The 22,992-nt window shown below is 40.3% G+C and overlaps 1 protein-coding gene across 3 annotated transcripts; it reads left to right on the top strand.

Annotated features, from left to right (window-relative positions):
- Positions 1 to 17,912: 17,912 nt before the first annotated feature.
- Positions 17,913 to 22,151, top strand: LOC148021899 (putative flavin-containing monooxygenase 1). Of its 3 annotated transcripts, XM_087697412.1 has the most exons (6): positions 17,913 to 18,779; positions 19,584 to 19,827; positions 20,125 to 20,303; positions 20,431 to 20,780; positions 21,094 to 21,251; positions 21,597 to 22,151. In XM_087697412.1, exons 1-6 carry the CDS (start codon positions 18,309 to 18,311, stop codon positions 21,623 to 21,625), a joined length of 1,431 nt encoding a protein of 476 aa, XP_087553538.1. In that variant the 5' UTR covers positions 17,913 to 18,308; the 3' UTR covers positions 21,626 to 22,151. The 3 variants fall into 3 exon arrangements, with proteins under 3 accessions (XP_087553538.1, XP_087553537.1, XP_087553536.1); XM_087697411.1 differs by having other exon boundaries at positions 17,914 to 18,779; positions 19,587 to 19,827; positions 21,094 to 22,151; XM_087697410.1 differs by having other exon boundaries at positions 17,914 to 18,779; positions 21,094 to 22,151.
- Positions 22,152 to 22,992: the final 841 nt, after the last annotated feature.

Raw genomic sequence — 22,992 nt, 5'->3', positions numbered from 1 at the left:
GAAGCTTGGCATGGACTACAATAACATCCATGCATATATCAACGACTGCATACTGTTTCGAGATGAATACGAGACTATGGAGACATGTCCAAAGTGTGGTGCTCACAGGTATCGATAGGACTTGCAAGGGCAAACCATCCCTCAAAAAGTTCTCAGACACTTTCCGCTCATCCCCCGCATAAACCACATGTTTCGCACGTCTGGCATGGCAAGCTTGATAACGTGGCATGTGCAGAATAGGTCCACGGATGGAGTTCAACAAATATCAGCGGATTCACGCGCATGGAGCCACATTGACTCTACCTTCCCAGGCTTTGCGCGAGAGCCAAGGAATCTTCGGCTCGAACTTGCCATGGATGGTGTGAACCCATTCTATCTGTGCTCGACTTCTTACAGTGTGTGGCCTATAGTGCTTGTCAACTACAACATCCCTCCATGGCTTTCTACGAAGAAAGGACATCTCATCCTTAGCTTGCTCGTCCCGGGCCGCTACAAAGTAAAAAATATGGACGTGTATCTTCGTCCATTAGTCGATGAGCTTAAGATTTTGTGGGAGGAGGGGGTCACTGTGCAAGATATGAGCAGGTGCGATGATCGGCGGTCAACCAACATTCGAGCCATTCTCATGTGGACGATGCATGACTTTCCGGGATTGGGAGAGTGCTCAGGTAAGCAGACCTCCGTTCTCGCTGGTAATATCTATATTTTATTTCATTCAATCAAGTATTCACTAGGTCGTGGCTCGCCTTACAGGTCTGGTTACCTCAGGTTATCATGCATGTCCATTGTGTGGGCCGTAGTTAGACTCCCGAAGGTCACGAACCATGAAGAAGAGGGTATATCAAGGACACGCCGCTTTCTTGCCGGAGGATCATGAACTCAGGGAAGGTTTTCTTGGACGACCTCCAGCACGTATGAACGCTGCAAGCTGGTATGAGCTGAAAATGGTAAACCCGGAATCACATCCAAATGGAATGCGACGGTTCTCAGTTTTCTACGAGTTGCCATATTGGACCCACTTACAGGTCACTTGTTGGATCCCATGCATATTTTCAAGAATGTGGGCAGCTTGCTATGGGACCACATCACAGGAAAGAGAGACACTATAGGGTCACGAATGGATTTAAAGGAGATAGGTAAGATGGAGGCGCTTTGGCCACAGTCGAGTGTTGAAGGGGGAGTGCAGCTTCCTCGCGCTCCCTGGGTTTTGTCTACCAAAGAAGAGCGCATTGTGAAGCAAGTAATCAAGTCTATCCGCACTCCGACGGGTATGATGCGTTCTCTCAGGTCCGCATTTTCTAAAGATGACCAATTATCTAGGCTAAAATCCCATGATTGGCATAAGATATGTCAGGTTTGTGAACAGAATGGATTGTAATTAGCGTGGGCATTTTGCAATTTGAAAAGTGGCCATTATTCATAATGCTTTCTCATTTGTGGCAGTTTGTCCTACCGGTCGCAATCACACGATGCCTTACTCCAGAAATTCACGGGGCCATTTACAAGTTGTCGACTTTGGTGCAATGGATCTCACAGAAAGAGATTAAGACCTCCTCTATTGAATCCGCAAGGTAGGAAGCAGTTGAGACGGTCTGTCTCTTTGAGAAATACATGCCCACTAGTATGCTCACGATACAAGGTCACCTTCTTGTGCATCTTGTGGACAAAGTGGAGATTGCTGGACTTGTCCATACGCGATGGATGTTCTTCTTGGAGCGCTTCATGAAAACCCTGAAAGGCTTTGTGCGACAATGAGCTCGTCCAGAAGGTAGCATGGCGGAAGGTTGGCTGGTGTCAGAGGCGTTAGTGCATATCTCGCAATGGCTACCAACGGTGGAACCAGACAATGAAATGCTATGGACGCTGAAGGACGATGATAGACTGACTGGAGATGTGGTGGTTGGAAATGGGGTAGAAAAAAGAATGGATGCCTCAATGGAAGAGAAGGTGAATTGCTTTTGTATGTTACACCATGCCTCCATGGACACGTGGCTCGCCAAGTACCAGATTGCAAGGCAAGATCGAGAGGAAGCACGAGCTGAATTCCGATGTAGTACACGTCACCGATCGATTCGATATCCCGAAGGCATGGAGGAGATGCCGCGGTTTATGTCAATACAATGATTGCATGGAGCCTTGACCGTAGCATCCAGCGAAGGGACAGAGGTCTCAATGGAGGAGTGGGAGTTCTCGAGGGGATGTAGTCCAAAGGTGATGGGGGGTTTAGAATGTGTCGTATTTAAATTTTCTTGCTTCATCTAATTTGAGTGTTTCAAATGTGCAGTACAAAATATATAGTGCAGCGTGGTCGCGTGGACGGCATTTTCACGTGGAGCGTATTGACAAAATGTGCTCCACAATGGATTGTGGTGTCATGGCAAGGTTTGAGCAAGAGAGCCGGCGACGAGCAACAGATCCGAACACAGTTGTGGATGAGATGGAGTATTTTGGGAACTTGCAAAGTATTATTACGATGGATTACCGTAGCTTCTCCATGATACTATTTGATGTGCAGTGGTTCAAAGTGGTACTTGGAGGAGCTGGAGCAACAGTTCGACGAGGTCCATCTGGATTTCTCGAAATAGATTCCGAAAAAAAATGGACGGATTTGCGCGACACCTTTGTATTGCCGGCCCATTGTGAATAGGTGCAAAGAGTCATTTGCTTGCTAATTGTAATACGACATGGTTTATGTCACAATGGTTTGAACTCACTTTGTACGTGTTTATGAACAGGTAATCTTCTATCCAAACCCCCGACAACCTCAATGGTGGTATGTTATACCTTCAACTCCTCGAAGTGCAAGAGTATATGATCAAAGCGATGTTCCAATCATAGATGAAGAAAATATGCAAATAGAGGGGTCGATATTACAAGGGGTGGAGGCCACCGCAAGTTTGGAGCCCGCATCAGCTAACAATGATGGAAATACAGAAGTCCAAGAATTTTTTGAGAACGAGGCAGACTCGTTCTTTTGTGGTGACATGTCTATCAACCTTCCAGTGTATGCAGAGTTGTGTCAGGAGATTAACATGGGACCATAGAATATTTCATTCTTGGAGAATTGTATTACTCAATTCGTTGTTTAGATCTTCCATAAAGGTACATAAGATATGCATTTTAAGATGGATTTTTCAAAAATGATTTATATTACTATGCTTTGTATAGTTTAAATTGATTATTCTAACACCATTTTTTATCTGTGTAGGTGACATTTTCAGGATGAGTCGAGGGATAAGCGATGAGGAGTTTCAGGACATGATGGCACGCATGTCTCCAGATCAGCTCGCGAGATTCAGAGAGATGGCAGACCAGGAGCTGTCTCGTTCTTCGTCAGGGCGCTCTACTAGATCTGCTTCAGTGCGATCAGATGCTTCAACTTCGAGCAGACGATCTCGACGCTTACGACTTGGGCCAAAGGGAGGGACTGCATCGGGATTAGGGGGGTGCTACTATGGAGACACGGACGTGGTGTCTCCTTCTCATCGTTCAACTGGAGCTGCGTCACCTCTAGGATTTGTCACACCTATGGGGACGTCTACTCCAGTTACTCTGGCTTTTGCGTAGCCATCAGCAGGGTGGTACCCCTTTTGGTGGCACCCCTTTGAGTTGCACTCCGAGAGAGGGTACCCCCGTCGGTACACCGGATGTACAGGGGTCTTCTGGATATGCCCAGGAGTGTGGACGGAGATGGGAGAGGACCCATCTTAGGCAGACTCCTAGGGGTTATGGATACCTAGTTGATAGTAGGTCAGGAGCCATCATCATGAATGATGAGGGGAGGAGGGTGATGGCTCGCATGAGGGAGTTGTGCCAACAATTTTTTGGCACAACGTCCTAGATCATTGGAAAAACATACCGGAGGGGAGCAAGGACTATATAGTAGCATCCTTGCACGAGGAGTTTCCGGTGCCAACCGCAGTAGATAGATTCTCTACGGGCTGGATGATGAATTGCATGTATGCATACATGTCACATAGACGATCCAACGCACGCAAGGCAATCAAGAGTGGGGCTGCAAAGCCCAAGTGGTTAGATGCAGACGACTGGCGCCGACTGAGGGAGGAGGCTACAGATTCGCCAGGACGTTGGAGTTAATAGAGCGGGAGGCGGCGAGGCCACGACTCGAGGCCGGAGTGGTGCATCATCTTGGGAGTGGCAGCCGTAGGACATATTTGGAGGAGTTTGTAAGTTTCTCTTTTGTTTTGCTTATTTGTTTTTTTGAAATATTCTTAGTACTAACAATCATGTTTCTAACAGTTAGCATTTTGTTTTCTTTGCAGCACTCCATTACAAATCGCGATCCGGAAGGCCTTGAGACTCGATATGCAGAGAGGCACGGTCTCAATGCATTGATCGGCCGATTGTATAGACGCGGCGGCCCTGTAAGTCACTCATCTTTCTTGTCCGTAGTTACCATGAGATATTTGAATGCATTATTGTATGGTGGATTGATATGTTGTTTCTTTTTCCGCAGAATCCGTTCGATGCTCCTTTGTGGCAGGACGAGCTTTCGGGGGACGAGGATTTGTAGCTCGCCCTTGGATCCTTGGAGCTCACACACCTTTAGTTTTTAGTCGCCTGATCTATGTAGACATTTTCTATGTATTAGTGATATCCTTTCATGATTGTACCAATCGCATTTTATGAGATCATGTATTTATTTCATGTATCAGTTTTATGATTTCAGTATACATTCTTTTTGTTTGCAAGCGCTTTGTATGCAGTAGTGCAGAAACTATTTTGTAGGGCTCTTATACAGCACACAGTGCTATATGTGTTGCCCTGCCACAAAAAAAAAAATTCCCTATTACCCTCGCTATTTGCGTCGCAAATTTACTGCTTGCGTCGCTATTGGCCTCGCTATGAGCGTCACAAATTTATTGGTTGCGTCGCTATATGCGTCGCAAATATTTTGTTGTTTGTATTTTCGTCGCTTTAAATGTCGGTATAAGGTTTATATCTTGTAGTGAGACATGTGTAGTCAAGAGCAAAAATGAACTAAATATTTTCTTAAACTTGTCATAACTAAACTAAATGTACAATATCAAGCTTTTCATGTAGCTCAAGTTCATTTTAGTACCAACATTTGCTAGAAGAGAGATATTGTGATGTTGATATATGACAATAGGTTGAAATTTATCATCTTTACATGTGTTAATATACTTTTTTTTGGATTGAGGAATTTCAAAGGAAAATCAACCATTCATTACAAATATCATCAACTTAGAATAATATGAAGTTACAAATAGCACATCAGTAGAGGAAGAAATTGTGAAACAGATCTTTCCCAAGAAAATAGAGGCATAGTCCCTAATAGTGGGCATTGTAAGCCAACTCCCAAAAGAAGTAAAGTCCTTGTTAATGGGTGAATACCTACTGTTGCCACGTGAACCAGGAATGGCTTCTAAAATTACCTTTGATAGTGAATTCTTACCTTGGCACGTGGGGCATAGGCAGGCAATTGAGAGATGTTTATTTGAGTGACCTCTAATATTTACCTCTTTTGATTCAGAGAGAGCATTCACAATCTTCCTCATATATTCAACCAAGCCTAGAAATGTTATGTGTCATCTACAAGCTAGAAATGAGACACAATTTTGATTTTTTTGTGCATGAGGTGACTTTTAATAATTATGGGATGATCAAAGCAATCCTCTATGACTTCTATGGGCCATTTCTAAGAAGAATCTGTATTATTATCTAATATTCTTCCTTTTACATCCCATGGTGAGCTTGCAATGTATCCTATGCATGTGGATTCAACCATGAAGATCAAGGACTGAATCTATGTATATAAAGCAACTAAATTTTATGGTTTTTGGAAAATTAGGATATTTTTAGAAATTATTATGCACAAACTTAACACTACATGGACATGAAAGGACACAAAAATCACTAAATTTGCAATCAAAACTATGTTTAGCCTACTTGAATTCCAAAATAATGCATTATGCTACAGAACATGTCCAACTACATCCATCTCAAACAATATTTTGTAATTGCATTTTAAAAAAATATATTTTGTAGTCTTCTATGCAAAGATGAATAGCAAAGAAGTGAAATTTGGAATTCCCTTTTTTATTTTGACCACACAAATTGCTTGCCTCTTGATAAATGCCAAGAAATACTACATTCAAATATTCTAGATTGATCTCCTATTAGAATTGTCTTGCAATTCATTCAATTAGTACATACCCTTTACTAGAATCATCTTTGAATGATGGTGGTTACTCTCTCGACATGCACATAAACAAGATAAAACTTTACTCAAAATCATAATTGTCATAAAACATGACATAATGGATACAATCAATCTATATTAGCAATGTTAAAATGCATGGATCTAGAGCATGGCTATGGTAGATGGAAGAGAAAGAGAAGACTCATGATAACATTAACTTAGAGACAATGATTGTCACACAAGTGAATTAGGTTCCAAGATGGAAGCTTGGACTTATAAACAAAATCTTGTGTGTGTAACAATGACACTAATTGAAATGACCAAAATTATAATGACATTGCATTCAAATGATAGGCAAGTACAATGCTTCATAGTCTTTTGGTGGGTAGGTAGCACTTTCCACCACTGTGGTTATGGGATTCAGTGTCTTCTCCTGGATTGCTTGCATTTCCCTTGGCCCAACTACTCCATACAAAGAGGCTACACTAGGTGTGATTGCTTGATTCTCAGTACCCCTCCTCAATCACAACCAGAAAGACACAAAGCATGTAGAGGCTTTAGTGAGCAACCACCTACAAAGTGTGGGCACAACACAAGCATGGCAATCATCTAGAGGCTGTCACAAACAAAGCTAAGTCTGGGTACCAAAAATATGGTGGACATTTGGAGGTTGTGACAAGGGCTTCACAAAGTGTACAAAGGCTGTAGTGCCAGGTTACATGAGGAGTTTACAGGCTTATGAAAAGGAACATTAGGGCAAGGTTATACAAGGCTTCAAAAAATTCTATCAGAGTAGTGTGAATAGAAGGATTGGTGAGGCTTGTCCTTTTGCTCTTGATAGTCTTTTTCTTCTTCTGCTTCTTCATGTCCATGGTCTTCTTCTTCTTCTTTCATAGCTGCACGATAGGTCTTTTGAGACCTTTTTCTGACATGATAGAACTTTTCAGTATGTCTGGTCCTTTTGCAGAAATCATGAACTAGCTGGTCCTTTTTGCCTTTATATTTGTTACTGACATACAATACTTGTTCATCCTTAGAGGTACTTGGCTCTTCTTTATTCTTTATCTTCTTTTCTTCTTCTAACAAAGCGGCTTGAATGACACCAAGTTTAGGATTGGACATGTTGGTTAATTAGTGGAGACATTATCATAATTTGGAGGTAAACTTTTTTAGTAAAACACCAATTTAACGCGATCCTTGCAAGTTGGGTTAAGAGACTTTCCATGTAATTCAGATGTGTTGTAAGAGATGTGTTAGGTTTCATGTCTAGTCTGAGAAATTCAATTAATAAATCATACTTTGAAGACTTTGACTATGCACCAAACAGAGTATCCAATCTTTTCCAAGTGTCATGGGATATGTCACAGGTATCCACATGGTGGATATAGCTGTCATCTAGTTCAAGCTTTATGATGGCTTGAGCCTTGTCATCACTTTTCTACCAAGCAACTGCAAGAGTTGCATGCCAAGTCATCTTCTTTTGTCCACTAGTTATAGCCCATAGGCCCTTCTTCATCAGAATAAGCTTTATGTGTGTTTGGCAAGTATGAAACCTGACTACTTTTTTTGAAGCGGCATGTTAGAGAGTCTTTGCCCATGTTGCGGGAGTGAGTGGAACAATAGTAAATCAACACCAAAATTCTCAAAAATGAGTTTAGTTTGTTTGTATCAAGAGATACGAGCAATGGCAGTGATGAATAGTATCAAGAGATAATAGTTGAACTGAATTGATGAGCTTAAATCCTTCAAATCTTCATAGATCTTTCCCTCCTTGCTGGTTTGATGGGTAAATATTGCTCTGGAAACTTACTAAATCAACTAATCAAAGTGGCAGGAACTTGATTCAAGTGGTAGGAGTGAGAAAATGTATGTTTTATGAGCTTCAACCCAAATGGCTATGGCTTCCTATTCAGGGTTTTAGGACAAGGGCTTGGTTTTTTTACTTATTACAACTCACAAACATGGCCATTTTGAAAACCCTTTGAGTGTGAGAGAGCTTAGTTATGGAGCTTTAGTTCCCCTATGAAGTTGGCGAGAATTGTGATGCATACAGGGACAACAAGCCATATGAAAAGGCACAAGCATAAAACATACAATGATGACAAAATTTCTACAATGCTAGCCTCCAAAGTGCTCAATGTTGAGGTATAAGGTGATAGAAAGTTGCCTCCTGAGTAGAGCAAGAATTCCATAGAAGAAACTTTGGTAAGATATTGTGAGGTGTCCACCAGACTCAATCCACGGCATACCTTTTAGTAGTCCATCAGCAGGTTTTCCAAAAATGATGTCGCCTGTCCCTTGGAAGGTCATGGGGTTTGTCACTTAGGCCCTACTGAGTCTACTTCACAATGGGAGAGTTTTGGCCGAACCCACTAGGATCGACTTGAACTTTCGGGTTCCTAAAATCATACGAGTCTCCTAATAGTTAGCTACTGTCAGTAATTTTGAGTTCCCCCTTCTACAGGATTGCTCAATTTGAAGCGGACTTGCCATTGCACTTGGTTCAATGAGAATGGGAGACAGAGAGGGGAGTGCAGTACGTCAACCCTCCTGCCCATAAGACAAAATCCCATTCTGGCCCTCTAAAACAATGCAAGTCTACTCTATCTAATGACTAGTTAGTCAATTTATTGTCTTTCTATTTCATATTGTCGATTTAGAAAAGCTCCCAGCTAACCAACCACCCTACTGTTGGACAAACCTGTTGAGGGTCATGCCCACCCGCTTTCCTTTGACAACAAAATCATCTTTAGTTTTTTAATTACCTACAATACATTATTTGGAACATATACAACCAGCTTCCTTAATTAGTCTGTTAAATCACATGTTCCTTCATGTAATTTATCTCATGGACACGCATACAATTCAACTAATCCTTGAATAAAACAAACTTCTTTATTATATTGGAAGCTTATTACAATTTCCATCTTTCCAACCCTGTGGAAGATACACAGAATTCGATTAGGTTATTTTGCCCACCAAGATTCCACCCATGTAACTATTATTTAGGGTTCTAGGATCCCGTCTTGGGTCACGAAGGGGATTGTTAGATTCTAGGAACAATACAGGATTTACAACCAGAGCCCCCCTAGCACCCACATTTCCTACTGCTCGAGACTATCCCTACTAACAGACCTTTCGCTAACAGAGCCGGTCTAAGCCTCACGAAGCGATAACCATGACCCCCTTGGAGTAGGGTCTCGTAGGTAGCTTGGGGGTAGCCTAGCGCGATCCTTTCTTTTATCCAGTTCTTTAATATTTTCAATAAGAGATCTAGATTCTAGCAAACACAAACAATCCTTTAAAATGTATATCAAATGATGCAATGACAATCACACCATCGTGCAATTCACATCTTCCATAGCCAAGGTAGACCTTATCCCAAGGTAACCTTACATTCTAATGAGGATTGTCCTTCCCATAAAGAAGTGTTGAGTACATCTCTCACAACATGTTAAGCAAGGCATGAATTTTCCGTTTGGGATATCTTACCGAATATAAGTGAAATTCCTTAAAGATATATATTGTGCCAATAACTTAATGAGATGACTTACATATCCTTTAAATAGAGTTTCACCTTTTAAGCGACACTTAACCTTGTCGCGTTTGACAATAATCAAATCGAGTTATTTTACTAATCTTGAGTGCGCATAAAGTCATATGTGCAATAACCTCTTGCAACTATTTGCATCATGATTCTCTCATTTAGAATCTCAAATAATCTAACTACAATTCATAGTGATTAATTGTTTATGCATATACAAGTACTCTTTCTAGATGATTTGTCAATTCGTGTAAGTGTAAAATATAGAGCTAATATTTTACGTGATTAATTATTATACAGATGTTGTCCGTGCACGATATAACAAGTAGCTCTTGTATTGTTTGATGCAAAGGCTAACTTTTTTTTTTGTAGAAATTTGATATAAACCTTATTATTTTATGTGGCAAAATAATAATATAGTAATGAATAACATGGTTTGGCACGAAAACATTGCGAATTTTGTATTTGCCTACGCTCGCATTTGCCACACCCGATGTTCCGTTGGTAGTTGCAACTCCGACAACCTCAGACACTCCGGTATCTCTAGCAATACCTATTCCTTGATCTGTTCCAATGGTTCCCATGGTCCTTCCACCTCGTCATTTGGAGCCATCATCCACAAGTGGATTCGAGAGATAAAGAAGGATGAATGAATTTGAGATAAGAGGGCATAAGAGAAGATGGCTTAGTCGAAGACCAAGATAGGGGGGAATTGAGCTAACTCTCTCCCTCACAGCCTCTCAGGGTAACTCCTCTCTCTCTCTCTCTCTCTCTCTCTCTCTCTCTCTCTCTCTCCTTCTTGCAGCCTCTTGGAGGGGTATCCTTCTACTTCCCTCTCTCTACCTCTCTCTCACAGCCTCTCGAGGTCTCCTTGTGCTTTTCCAAACTGCTCCCCATGCCTCATACTTATAGCTAAACAAGAGAAGATGGGTTGTGGTTGAGAAGAAGAGCTCTTTGTGGAGGGAATCTTGGAAAAATCAGTGATTTGAAACTTCTAAGATGCAGTCTGATGCTCAAATCACAAATTTGATAGTTTTGTTGGCTCCAAAAGGGGGGTTAAACTCCAACAAACTTGCTTAGAAATCTTCGAGATTACTCCTTCTTCTTCTCCATGTTTGAAGTGATGTTTATTGCCTATAAATTGTGATCGTGACGTGGGTGATTTTGCCAATCAATCTTTTTTTCAATTAAATCTCCAAAACTAACTTAAAAAACTACTTGCTTTTTTTAACATGACATCCTCTTTTAAAAATTTCCATATCTTTTTAAGATATTTACAATAAATAATATCTTAAATATGCTAGTCTTGTCCAAAAATCTAATATTTTTGGACCATCCATACTATACACATTAACACTAGGGACTAATATGGTTCATAACTCTCATTCATGTTGTAACTTCCATGATGGGTGGCTACAGTCCTTGTCAATCCGAAAAAAATGTCAGGTTACGACTCTCGATTTTTTTAAACTTATATTTTAATTAAATAAAATTTTTAGTTATTAACATTAGTTAGTTTTTACTTTAGTTAGTAATCTTACTAACTTATTAATTGACTAACTAACTTTTGAACTAACCAAGTAACTTTTAATTGCATGGAAGTAGTACAAATATGCCATGGTTTGAGAGGTATGAAAACTCCAAGTAGGGTAGCTGGCTATGGCTGCCAAGAAGGAAAGAGTGGAGTTGGAGTAAGAAATGAACTCATGAGCTGGCAATGAGTTGACTAGAGATGAGGAGGAGCTAGAGGAAGAGTTTGATGAGCTTAGCCATGATAATAGTCAAGTACAATGCTTTATAATCTTTTGGTGGGTATGTAGCACTTTCCACCATTGTGCTTATGTGATTTAGTCCCTTCTCCTGGATTGCTTGCATTTCCCTTGGCCCAACTACTCCATACAAAGAGGTTGCATTGGGTGTGATCGCCTAATTCTCAACAAGAATTACTCATGATTAATCCCACACAAAACTATGAAAAGCCTATAAGATCACCATGCCCAAAACGTCACAAAAAATCTATATATATATATAGTTACTATTTGTTCAGCTAGGAGAGAGAGAGAGAGAGAGAGGAGAAGAATCACTGAACTCAATTTGGCGTTTATTATAATTCTAAAGCATATGCTAGTTGACTCAAGTTAACCAGTGGTGTGTAAGTTTTTGGGACAAGCATCACCTTGTTATGTATAGCATATGCCCTAACGGGCAATGGTAACAAAATGTAGAAATCTATTGTGAAAAAAGATGAAAAAAAGAAAAGCAAGCATTGGTAACCAATGATATGTTTCTAGAAACAATTTTTTAAAGGTTGTGGGTTGTTTTATGCATGTTGCAATTTACAGGTTTCATAGTTTTAGAGTTTGTTACCCATCTTAGCCAAACTGAGGCCTTTGTCCAAACCCAATAGATTTTGTTAAAAATTGAATATATCTTTTTACAATGTGACAAGTAGTATTTATGTTACCAATGCTCACATTGTCACTTAGGGCAAAACTAGTCTCCTTTCGAAATTTCTTATATCTGTCAAGGAGAAAATCCTAGATGTCCTTAAATAAGTACTTGAAGCCCATAAGAGGCACATATGCAAAACCAATAGACATGCCTTAAGATGATTGGTCAAAATTTGATGCATTGGTCAAATCTATTATTAGACTACACTTGGAAAAATTGGTGTATTTTATATTTGTGAATGAGACCACTACACATGACTTATGGAAGAAGCTATTGATATTTATGAGAAGAAAATTGGCTCTAATAAGGTATATCTCATAAAAAAGTTGCTTGAGTTGTAGATGAATAAGGGCTCTACTATCATCCCCCACCTTAATGAATTCCATATCATATTCAATTAGATATCGGCTCAAAAGTTGAATTTCAAAGATGAGGTTAAGGCACTCTTTTTGCTATGCTCCTTGCATACATCATGGAACATCTTTAGAATAACCATTAGTATTTAGTTCCACATGGTGAGTTGAATTTTATTGATGTTGTGGGCGGGCAGTTTCTTGGCTAAAGAGATGTAGGAAATCTATGGACCAAGGTAGAAATTGTCAGGCATTGGCAACTCATGAAGAAAGAAGAAAAAACCCAAGAACTAGGACTATGGATGGTCACATAGCAAATACTAATAAGAAAGACATTGAATGCTTCCATTGTGGCAAAACATGTCATATCAAGAAGGGAAGTGAGAGAAAAAAGATAAGAAGGACGAGGATAAGGTTATTGACAAGAAAAAAGGAAAGGGAAATGTAAGGATTGAAGAAATAAATAGTTATTATTGTGCATTCAATAAACAAGTCAACTAATAATACTTTGGATCGTGGCAATTTCCAAGCCAAAAAGTAATCCTTAAAGCCTGCATCAAATCAATCATAAAGAAAACTAAGCATAGCCTACACACCGTATCGCAAAGGCCATCAAAAAGGAAATGATTAAAGGCTATATAAATTGTTAGTATATAAGGCATTTAGTATAGAAGAATTACTCAAAGTGTTGCACTACTGAGAGAGAGAGAGAGAGAGAGAGAGAGAGAGAGAGAGAGAGAGAGAGAGAGAGAGAGAGAGAGAGAGAGAGAGAGAGAGAGAGAGAGAGAGAGAGAGAGAGAGAGGACAATGAGAGATAGAGGGAGAGATAGTGATAGAGAAGGAGTCAAAGGAAGAGGCAAAGAAAGAGAGAGAGAGATAGTGAGAAGAGAGGAAGGTAGTTGCAAGAGGGGGAGTTAGAGAGAGATAGGGAGAAAAGAGAAGAGATGGTGGGAAGAGAGGAAAACAGAGAGAAAGCTAGTGCAAGAGAAAGATAATAACAATGAAGGGAAAAGGGTAGTTTCAATCTAAGTAGTCAAGATCCTTCAATATCCTTAAATTATTGTGCATTCTGGAGGGAATTCCAATTTACAACGACTTTAGGATATGGAAACGAATTGCTCGTTAGGGACAAGTCATGATTATCCCTTAAAGGATAGAACTACTAAGAGTAGATATAGATGCCTTGCTCATGCATATTAAAGTGTTGCATACTAAGGCATTATATCCAGGGTTCACTTTAGTGGCTAATATTTGCCAAATTCTCAAAGGTTTTACCAATATAGATTACTTAACATAGCAAAATTGTGTCATTTTCCTTTATAGTCATAGTATCACAATTGCATTTATTACAAAAATTGAATGCACTCTACAAATAAAAACAATATGAAGTTTAGGCAGTGCATTAGCTTATTGAATCTTTGTATGCAAAATCAATATCCTCAAAAGAAACAAGTCAAGGCATAGCTCCCACCCATCAGCAATTCCACAAAGATACATTTGGTGATCATCTTGAAAAATGAACATCAATAAAGTTTTTATAAGCCAAGTAGGTGAAGAAAACACATGTTACAATCACATCAATTCCAAGAATTTCATGAGTGTGATGCAAATCATAACTTGCATTTGGAGCATTTGTCAAGGAAAGGTATATCCCACAAAAGTCCACATTCGAGATATCAACACACAAAGTTGATTTTATATACATACCTTTCATAACTTAGAACCATTCACCCTTTCTTAACTAATCGTTGCCTACATAGATATAATGTGGGAAGACTAGCACGTACCTATTAGATATGTCTGCCTCCAAAAAATGGTGTTCACCAATTTTGCACCCTTGAAGTTCACCTATTGTAAAGCACAAACTACCAGAATTGCAATCAACCATGCCACTGGCTAGCTAATGCAGGTTATAGCATGAAGCTCCCCTCATTACCACATTCCTGTTCTATCTAGTGCCTTTCGTAGCCGACCACATTTGGTGCTTGTAATAAAGCCTCCCTCGCCCTTTGCCTATTGTGGTGAGATGCCTGCGGCTCTCAAGGGTTTACCACTCGGTGCTCTAGGTTCTAGACTTTAGTTTTTGATAAAGTCTATCTACTAATTTAGTAATAATTACTAGTAACGACTATGAGCTAAAGAATTGAGATTTAAATTTATAACTTTATAGAATTAAAAAACAAAATTAAAAATTATTCAACAACTTGAATATTGTAATACCAACTTCCAAGTTACTAACCTAGTTAGTGCCAAGTGGTACTTAGTACCCACAAGTCATAAGTCACTAGTACCATACCCCCATTCATTCAAAAGTAATATATAGAGTATGTTGGAACCTTTTTGTCTTCCATTTGTCTTGTTTCTTTCCTTGAATCTCTATGGTATCATGTTAGCAAAGAATCTTGTGAACACATAGAAGTGAGGTATCACTTCATTTGTCAAGTACTTGAGGACAAGTGAGTTGGGCTTGTCAAAGTTCATAATGATAAGCCTATAGACTTTCTCACCAAGAGTTCAGCCTTGGGAAAGTTTGCACATTGCAATGGGTGAGGATAACTTACATGTATTTAGTTCACACATTATCTTATTCTTTTGTCTCTCTTAAAGGCACATTCACCTTTAAGTGGGAGGTTGTTCGGGTAAAGACCAATGTGGTTGATCACCCATCTTACTCACTAACCCTAACCATATATATATGTACTCATTCTTTATTGTTTGAGTGATAAGACACCAATATGATCCTCATAAGAGAGCTATTGGAGGCACCACAAATGTAGCGTCTTGTGTGTGTGTGTGTGTGTGTGTGTGTGTGTGTGTGTGTGTGTGTGTGTGTGTGTGTGTGTGTGTGTGTGTGTGTGTGTGAGATCTCCATTCTCCTTGTAGCTCCAACCTGAGCATCCAAGTGCCTTTGTAGAGAGTTGCATGTGTCCATATGACATATCCCTTGTGGACAATGCTTTCATAATACATATGCTCTCGTTATGTCTTCTATGAAGGAATATCTCGAATATCCTTATTATTATGGGATGAAATCAAGTATCAATGCTATGCGAGTCATTGAGAAAGAAAGATATGCATGGTCTACTATGTTATGGTAATGAGTCTATCAAATATCATCAAGCTCCTGATATGAGGTATCAAGTTAGGGGTTCCCATCAAGTAAATATATTGTACTAGCACCTCCTTTAGTGTTCCAGCAAGTTAGGGTACTTGATTTTGGCCAATGTGATAGACCATTTCAAATACCTATTGTTGTTTCTAAAAAAAGTAGATTCCCATATATAGCTATGTACTAGTATTGGGAGATGGCTCCAGGCTACACATTGGTGCGTCTCTATGTAGAAATCACTATTGGGAGATGGCTCCAAGCTACACATTGGTGCGTCTCTATGTAGAAATCACTATTGGTGCATGGCCAACATCCTAAGACTAGAATTTGCTTTTCTCTACTCACTTCTTAACATACCTCATCTAGTGCATCTCTTCATTACTATCATTATATCCATCACCTCTTCTTCTAGAACCAAAAATTCAAGATTTTCCTCAAAGTCCTAAAACCAACTTAAACACACAAAACAATCCCAAACCCACATGATTACTTCAATTATTCCCCCTCTAATCATTCTACCACCTCCTCCATGACCTCCACTACCAACCCCACCCTCTACTTCTCCACCTCTTCCTTCTTGACTTGCAATTTTCCATAAATACATTCCAAATCATTAAGCATTCATAGTTTATTAAGTTTCTTGTTTACTAACTTCTTCACTATGTGAACTCTGTATATGCTGAATTCCAACCCTCTTCTAACCATTGCCCCTTTAAAAAGCGTTGCAAAGCTTGGTTTGCATGGTAGTTATCATTATTTCGTCCATCATGAGTGCATGCATTTTGGTTTTCATGTCATCCAAGGCCTCGATATGTTTGAGTCCACCTCACATTTCATGATATCTAGTTCATCTCTGATCGTGAATTGCATTTTCTTATACATAGGCTTGTCTTGGGTTCTTTCCTTAGAGAGAGAGAGAGAGAGAGAGAGAGAGAGAGAGAGAGAGAGAGAGACTCCAAGAATAAGAAAAAAGAAGGGCCTTATTTGCTCAATGAAAGAGACAAAGTTGGTTCCCCATTAAATTAAGAGTGGGATGGTCCTATTAGCACTTATTATACTAAGAATTGTAACCAATGTACTTATTTTCCTTTCATACTTTATAGTAATTTTTTATTTATGGTTAAGCAAAAGCACTTTGTACACCCACCACAAACCCCCCCCCCCCCCCACAAAAAAAAAAAAGTCTTCAATATGAGAAATGTTGAATCTCATGGTGCCCTTTATAAATATCCTTATCTGTGAATTTTTCTTGAATAAAATATAATTATTTTCTATTCAATTTGTAAATAACCCCTTTATATTACACCCTTCTATATGTAAAAATATATAAAAATGATATTTTAAAAATACCTTATTTTGAACCCACGTGATGCACACATATATCCATGAGTAACTTACCTGAGGCCCTACATTAAACTAAAAATCCTTTGGAAATCGAAAAATCAATTATGAACACAAAAAAACACATGCATTTGAAGAATTTTGTAAGGCTAGAAGTGAACATAGTGGTGTAGCCTTTGGGTGGGCCAAAATATTTGTGTGCGCGCTATTGATGTTAACATGTTTTACTAGCTATAGATGATAAACAACATTCAAGTTTGCTTTATTGTATTCATAATATTGTCTTTTGAAACCTTGGGTATGTGTGGGCACTAGTGTAGACCAATGGTTTGTCTTTGCAACACTAAATAGACATATGTGTGGAATGGTACTAAGGCTAGTTACACACCGTGGACAGGAGGTGGAAAAAAAGGCGTTCGCTGCACTACGTGTCAAAAGGTCATTGGGCCTGATTTTCACAGTTAGTGGACACTTCTGGGGGCGGGGGGGGGGGGGGGGGGGGGGGGGGGGGGGGGCGGGGGGGATCTCCCTTGTCTTGAAATTCGGGCGCGCCCAATGCACAAGAAGACAACACATTTATTTATAAAGGGCAATAAAATTGAGAGGGATTGAACGCCCACCAATCCTCACACACCTCAATCTCATTACCAATGCACCAACCCTCTTTTGACAAAATATGTAGGCATAGTTTAGTATCTAACCAGAGCAATGGACAACTTGCACATAACCCCAGCCGCCTGAGGCTGTGTAACCACCCTAAGTCTTGAAAAGATAGCTTAAAAACGAGGCCTTGGCCGCACCTATCTATGACAAACTGTCCCTTAGATATTTTCAAGTGGTCCCTACTAGCCTCGTAGGACATACAACTTTTGGCATAAGATATCTAAGGGCTGGTTTTTATTATATATATGATGATCATTGATATTGCGCGACGAATCACGCTAAGCTATTTTATCTCGATGTGCCCATCTTTCTCAATGGACAGATAACGGATGCTTTCTATCACAAAGGCCTACAGAGTGGGATATTCGGCTCCTTGCCCTGCTCAAACCTACCATGCAATTCGTAGCCTATCGGTAGACTTTGCCATGGATGGAATCAAATTGCGGGTATAACCCACCATCTCTGTATGCATTTCTGAAATTTTCCAGCTTCTATGGATTATTCAATCACCCATAATCAGCTCCAGAGGAAGAAGGATGAATTGAATACTTATATCCCAATTTGTATGGGCCTGAGACGTAGCTTTAACAGCTTTCTAAAGGCTTAACCAGCAGAAGATAAAATCGGTCAGCTGGGGTCTTGTTCTGAGGAGGTTCATCAGTTATGGCTCAACCAGATGCTCCTCCAGTGCCTACAATTGGCATGAAAGTATGCATCATTGGGGCAGGCATGACAGGCATATGCGCATGCAAGTATCTCCTCCAACATGGCTTGGAGCCAGTGGTCCTGGAAGCCCAGGATGGCATTGGCGGCGTGTGGCGGCATACTTTTGCCAGCACCAAGCTCCAAACGCCCCGAGACGCATACCAGTTTTCGGATTTCCCATGGCCCCAAGGCACTCCTGACTACCCCACCCACACACAGGTCATGGATTACTTGCAGAGCTATGCTGCAAATTTCCGTGTGCTGGAGAGAGTCCAATTCAACCGCAAAGTAGTGGAAATATGCAGCCTGAAAGACGGTGCGGCAGAAAATACAGAGATTGATGCTGCTGGAGACGATGCAAGCCCCAAATGGGCAATATGCATAGAGAAGAGAGGGAGGGATTCTGAAGTTGGTGCTGGGACTACCGAGGTAAGTTTTCTTAATGGTAATGATTGAAAGGGGGCTCTGTCTCGAAGCCCTTAACTACCCCATTGTCTGCATAGCATGAAGGATGGACTTTGTGATGTATGTGTGCCGTGATAAAAGGTAAGTATGTAAAAATGGTGTTCTACATTTCATATCAAGAGTTACACTATCCTGCAAAGAAAATTGACAAAATAAGGTTCTGCTATTGACAGTGAACGTCTTTCGAAGACATGAATGGTGCTTCTTCTTGTGTGTAGAAGAAGTCCTTAGCTAGTAATGGTCATACTCTTTGTGAACACTTTCCAGAAGCAGATTGGTGCATGGCTGTTGGGGGGAGGGGGATTTGCTCACCTAAGATCATGGTGGTTTAACTGTAGTGGAAACTCACTATCATGTTTTGTTTAGTTAAAACATCTCAAATGGTGAAGACTCGTATCTAGTCAGCACCGGAAGGCTAAGTTGTTCCTCAATCAAAAGGAGGCATCACATGGGGATGCACTGTGGGTTTTTCTCCTGTGGAGCTAAAGGAAAAATGAGGGTCTCCCTATTGCCCATTTCATTCTAAGACACTACCTTGTCTTATCTGGTTCTTATTGGCTTTGCAATTTTTGTTTGATTGACTGTCTAATTGTAGGGGATCACTTTCACACAAGATTGTCACATTGGATAAAGCAGGATATTTCAATTTTGGTCAGTTGTTTATGTTAGTCTTACATAGGACTTCATGATGTGTAACTCAGACAAGAGCTTACTGCTATTTTCCTTCTGGAACTGCTGTCATCCTCACTCGGGTATTGGTTTTTTCAGCAGTGGCTTTATTTTGACTATCTGGTTCTTTGCATTGGACGTTATGGAGACGTACCAAAGTTGCCTTCATTTCCACCATGCAAAGGACCTGAGGCATTTCAAGGAAAGGTGATGCATTCCATGGAGTATTCTCTGTTGAATGATAAAGCTGCACAGGAACTGTTGACTGCAAAGCGTGTCATCATTGTGGGATTGATGAAATCTGCACTTGATGTTGCTATGGAAGCTGCAAATGCTAATCAAGGTAAGGCATGTCAATTGTCAAACAATTTATCAGTTTTCATGTAGAGCAATATATATGTTAAGATTAGGCAAGGCTAGTAATGTCTTCAACAGGTTTTGGACATGTTAAAAGGGGCTATTTCCTATCAAGAACACGAGATTGTGGGTAAAGCTGGTTAAGACTTTATTACAGAGGCTTTAACATCAAGGGAAAATATTGTATTCTGCCAGAGTCTTAGTGCAGTCACCTACATGAACATCTTTCTTGTATGGTTGTAAATTATAGCTAGCCTTATCAATCCGGAATTGTCTTTAACAGGCATTCAAGGCCAGTCTTGCACAATGATCTTCCGGAGGCCGCATTGGTTGCTCCCACATCACAGGCCGTTTGGTTTACCATTGGCCTTCCTGTACTCGACCCGCCTCTCAGAGTTGATGATCCCAAAGCCTGATCAGGGCTTCCTGCTTAGTGTTGTCTCAACGCTTCTCACTCCTGTGGTAGGCTATTGTCAGAATACCCTTGCTAAATTTTCCAAAGTCAAGTGGACATCTCACTGTTGTGAGTTCTCTTCTGCTTTATCCAGTAGCTTCAACTTCTTCTCACCTACATGTATGTCCACTGCAGCGTTGGGCTATCTCGAAAATGGTGGAGCTCTACCTTCTTATCAGTCTACCCCTGAAAGACTTTGGGTTGATACCAAAGCAAACCTTCTTTGAGCAGTTTGCATCTTGCCAGGTGCCATTACTGCCAGAATCATTTTTTCAAAGAGTCCAAGATGGCTGCATCCAGCTGCGGCAGACAAGTCACTGGAGCTTTTCGAAACGGGGGGTGATGTTGGATGATGGGTCAGAGATAGCAGCCGATGTTATAATACTAGGCACAGGCTATGATGGCAAAAAGAAACTCATGTCTCTCTTACCAAAAAATTGTGGAGTACTGTCTCAAGGTTCTGATGGTATTATACCTCTTTACAGGTAAAGCTTTGCTACATACATTTTATCTACAGTCTTGGGAACCTTACCCATAACATCTGATATCACAATAGGCGATGTATGATTGCCTTTCTGAGTGTCCCACTGTGCTTAGTCTACCCATCCCATTCAACCTGCTGGTAGACTGTTAGAATGTTAGTTGAGCTCCTAAAATGGGAAGCAACAACAGTTGCAATAAACAAATTCCTAATTTGATAATTTGGAGAATCTAGGTATTGTTGCTCTTACGTATGCACTCACTAGCATTCAGCATCATTTTCTTAATGTATGATGATGAATTTTGTGCATGATGCAGGGGTATAATTCATCCTCACATTCCAAATCTGGCGATACTAGGATACCATGAAAACCTTTCTAATCTACATTCCTCGGAAATGGGTGCACGCTGGTTGGCACACTTGCTGTCTGGGAAAATCCAACTTCCAAGTATAGAAACAATGGAGAATGTTGTCAGTAAGTGGATACAGTACATGAAAAACTCCACGCCCTTTTATCAGAAATCGTGCATAGGTGCAGTAAGCATTTGGCACTCAGACCAGGTATGCCGTGACCTGGGATGGAATCCAAAAAGGAAAAAGAACCTTCTACAGGAGTTCCTTGATCCTTATAGTAACATGGACTATCAAGATAGTTGACAGCAGTGCTCTGCATGCCCTTGTTTTGTTCTTTGATATCTTTAATTTTGTCCACTGGGAAACACATGCATTTGCAGTACTGTTTGGTCAGTGCAGATCTGCCATTTCTTTCAGTCCTGCGATTCTCATGGGTCCTCTGTTGTGATTCCTCCCTTCCCAACAGAAGACACTCACAAAGCTGTGTGTCCATGAATTGCATGCACTTGAAAAGGCGGCCTGATTTCACTCAATGTTGATGCAAAGATGTCAGCAGTCTTCTTATTACACGCCCAGGGCATAGGAGCTGAAGGAGTGTCAACATACTGTGCTTTGATCTTGGAGTATGTTTTGCAGATTTGACGCAGGCTAAAGTCCTCCAATCTCTAATGCAAGCAAATATGAACTACCCAGGACAAGTGTAGTCATGACTCATTATGTAAAAAACCACTCTAGGGGACCAAAAAGAGCATAGTTGTAGTAGGAAGCAGTCATCAATTGCAACCATGGATATGTGGTGTCTAGAAGCCATTTGTTTGCATGAGGAAGTGTAACTTTATTTGGGATGGACTATCATGTTTTGGATATGTGGCATCTAGAAACTTTAGGGGTTTGCTTATTCGAAAAAGTGTAACTTCGTTGGGGATGGACTATCAAGTTTTCGAGGCTTATGCCTCTATTGGCTCCTTCACCCTAGGGGCTAGACTTAGTCTATAAATGCTTTGTAAATTGTTTTATACCATTCGATTCTATATGTAAGAGTATGTATACGAACTTACATTAATTCACATATGTAGTGAAGCATCCATTTACAATAATGCAAGCCCGTCCGTCTATAGTGGTTAATGGATTCTAAATCATGGGGTTGCGAACCATGTGCAAGTCTTGGATCTTAAGTGGTAACCACTTTGTTATCAGTGGTGATGGCTTAGTGTTGGTGTATCCTCCGTGTGTGTGTGTGTGTGTGTGTGTGTGTTGTGTGTGTGTGTGTGTGTGTGTGTGTGTGTGTGTGTGTCACACACATGTAAGATTAGATGTGGTATCTTGCTTATCCATGTATTGAATAAGTGATGTGCAAATACCACCCTCCCCCCCCCCCCCCCCCCCCCCCGGCAAAAAAAAAAAAAAAAAGAAGAATTCACATGCACCTCAAACAAACAAGTGTAAAATTCATCAGTCTAGTAATATAGCATATGTGCATGTGCATGCAACTCAAGATTATTGCTACATGTATATGTTATTTTAAGCAAGCATGGGTATGGAGGAATATATAGCCATCCCTTGTACATCTATGTTACTCACAATTACTCTGCTTCAAACCCTTAATACTTTGTACTTCACAAATCTTGCAAGATCACTTAGTGACTTATAGTTTTAATTCCCAAGTGTTGATTGTCATCATTCTTGCTTAGACTTACGTGTGTATCTTGCGTGCACGCGTGTGTGTGTTTGGCCTCGAAGGTGGGAGGGGGGAGGGGGGATTTGCACATGCTAACATGCTCATTCTCGTGATTTGATTTTTTGTTTGAGGTGCATGTGAAAGTTATAAGATACATGATGAGATCCACACTTTGTCAAGACTA

This window comes from Lygodium microphyllum, chromosome 17 (genome assembly GCF_053477565.2).
Source record: "Lygodium microphyllum isolate KBCC chromosome 17, Lygodium_microphyllum_v1.1.10, whole genome shotgun sequence".
NCBI classification, from domain to species: Eukaryota; Viridiplantae; Streptophyta; class Polypodiopsida; order Schizaeales; family Lygodiaceae; genus Lygodium; species Lygodium microphyllum.
Note: the sequence above shows the minus strand (reverse complement) of the source record. Positions and strands in the feature narration are given on the sequence as shown.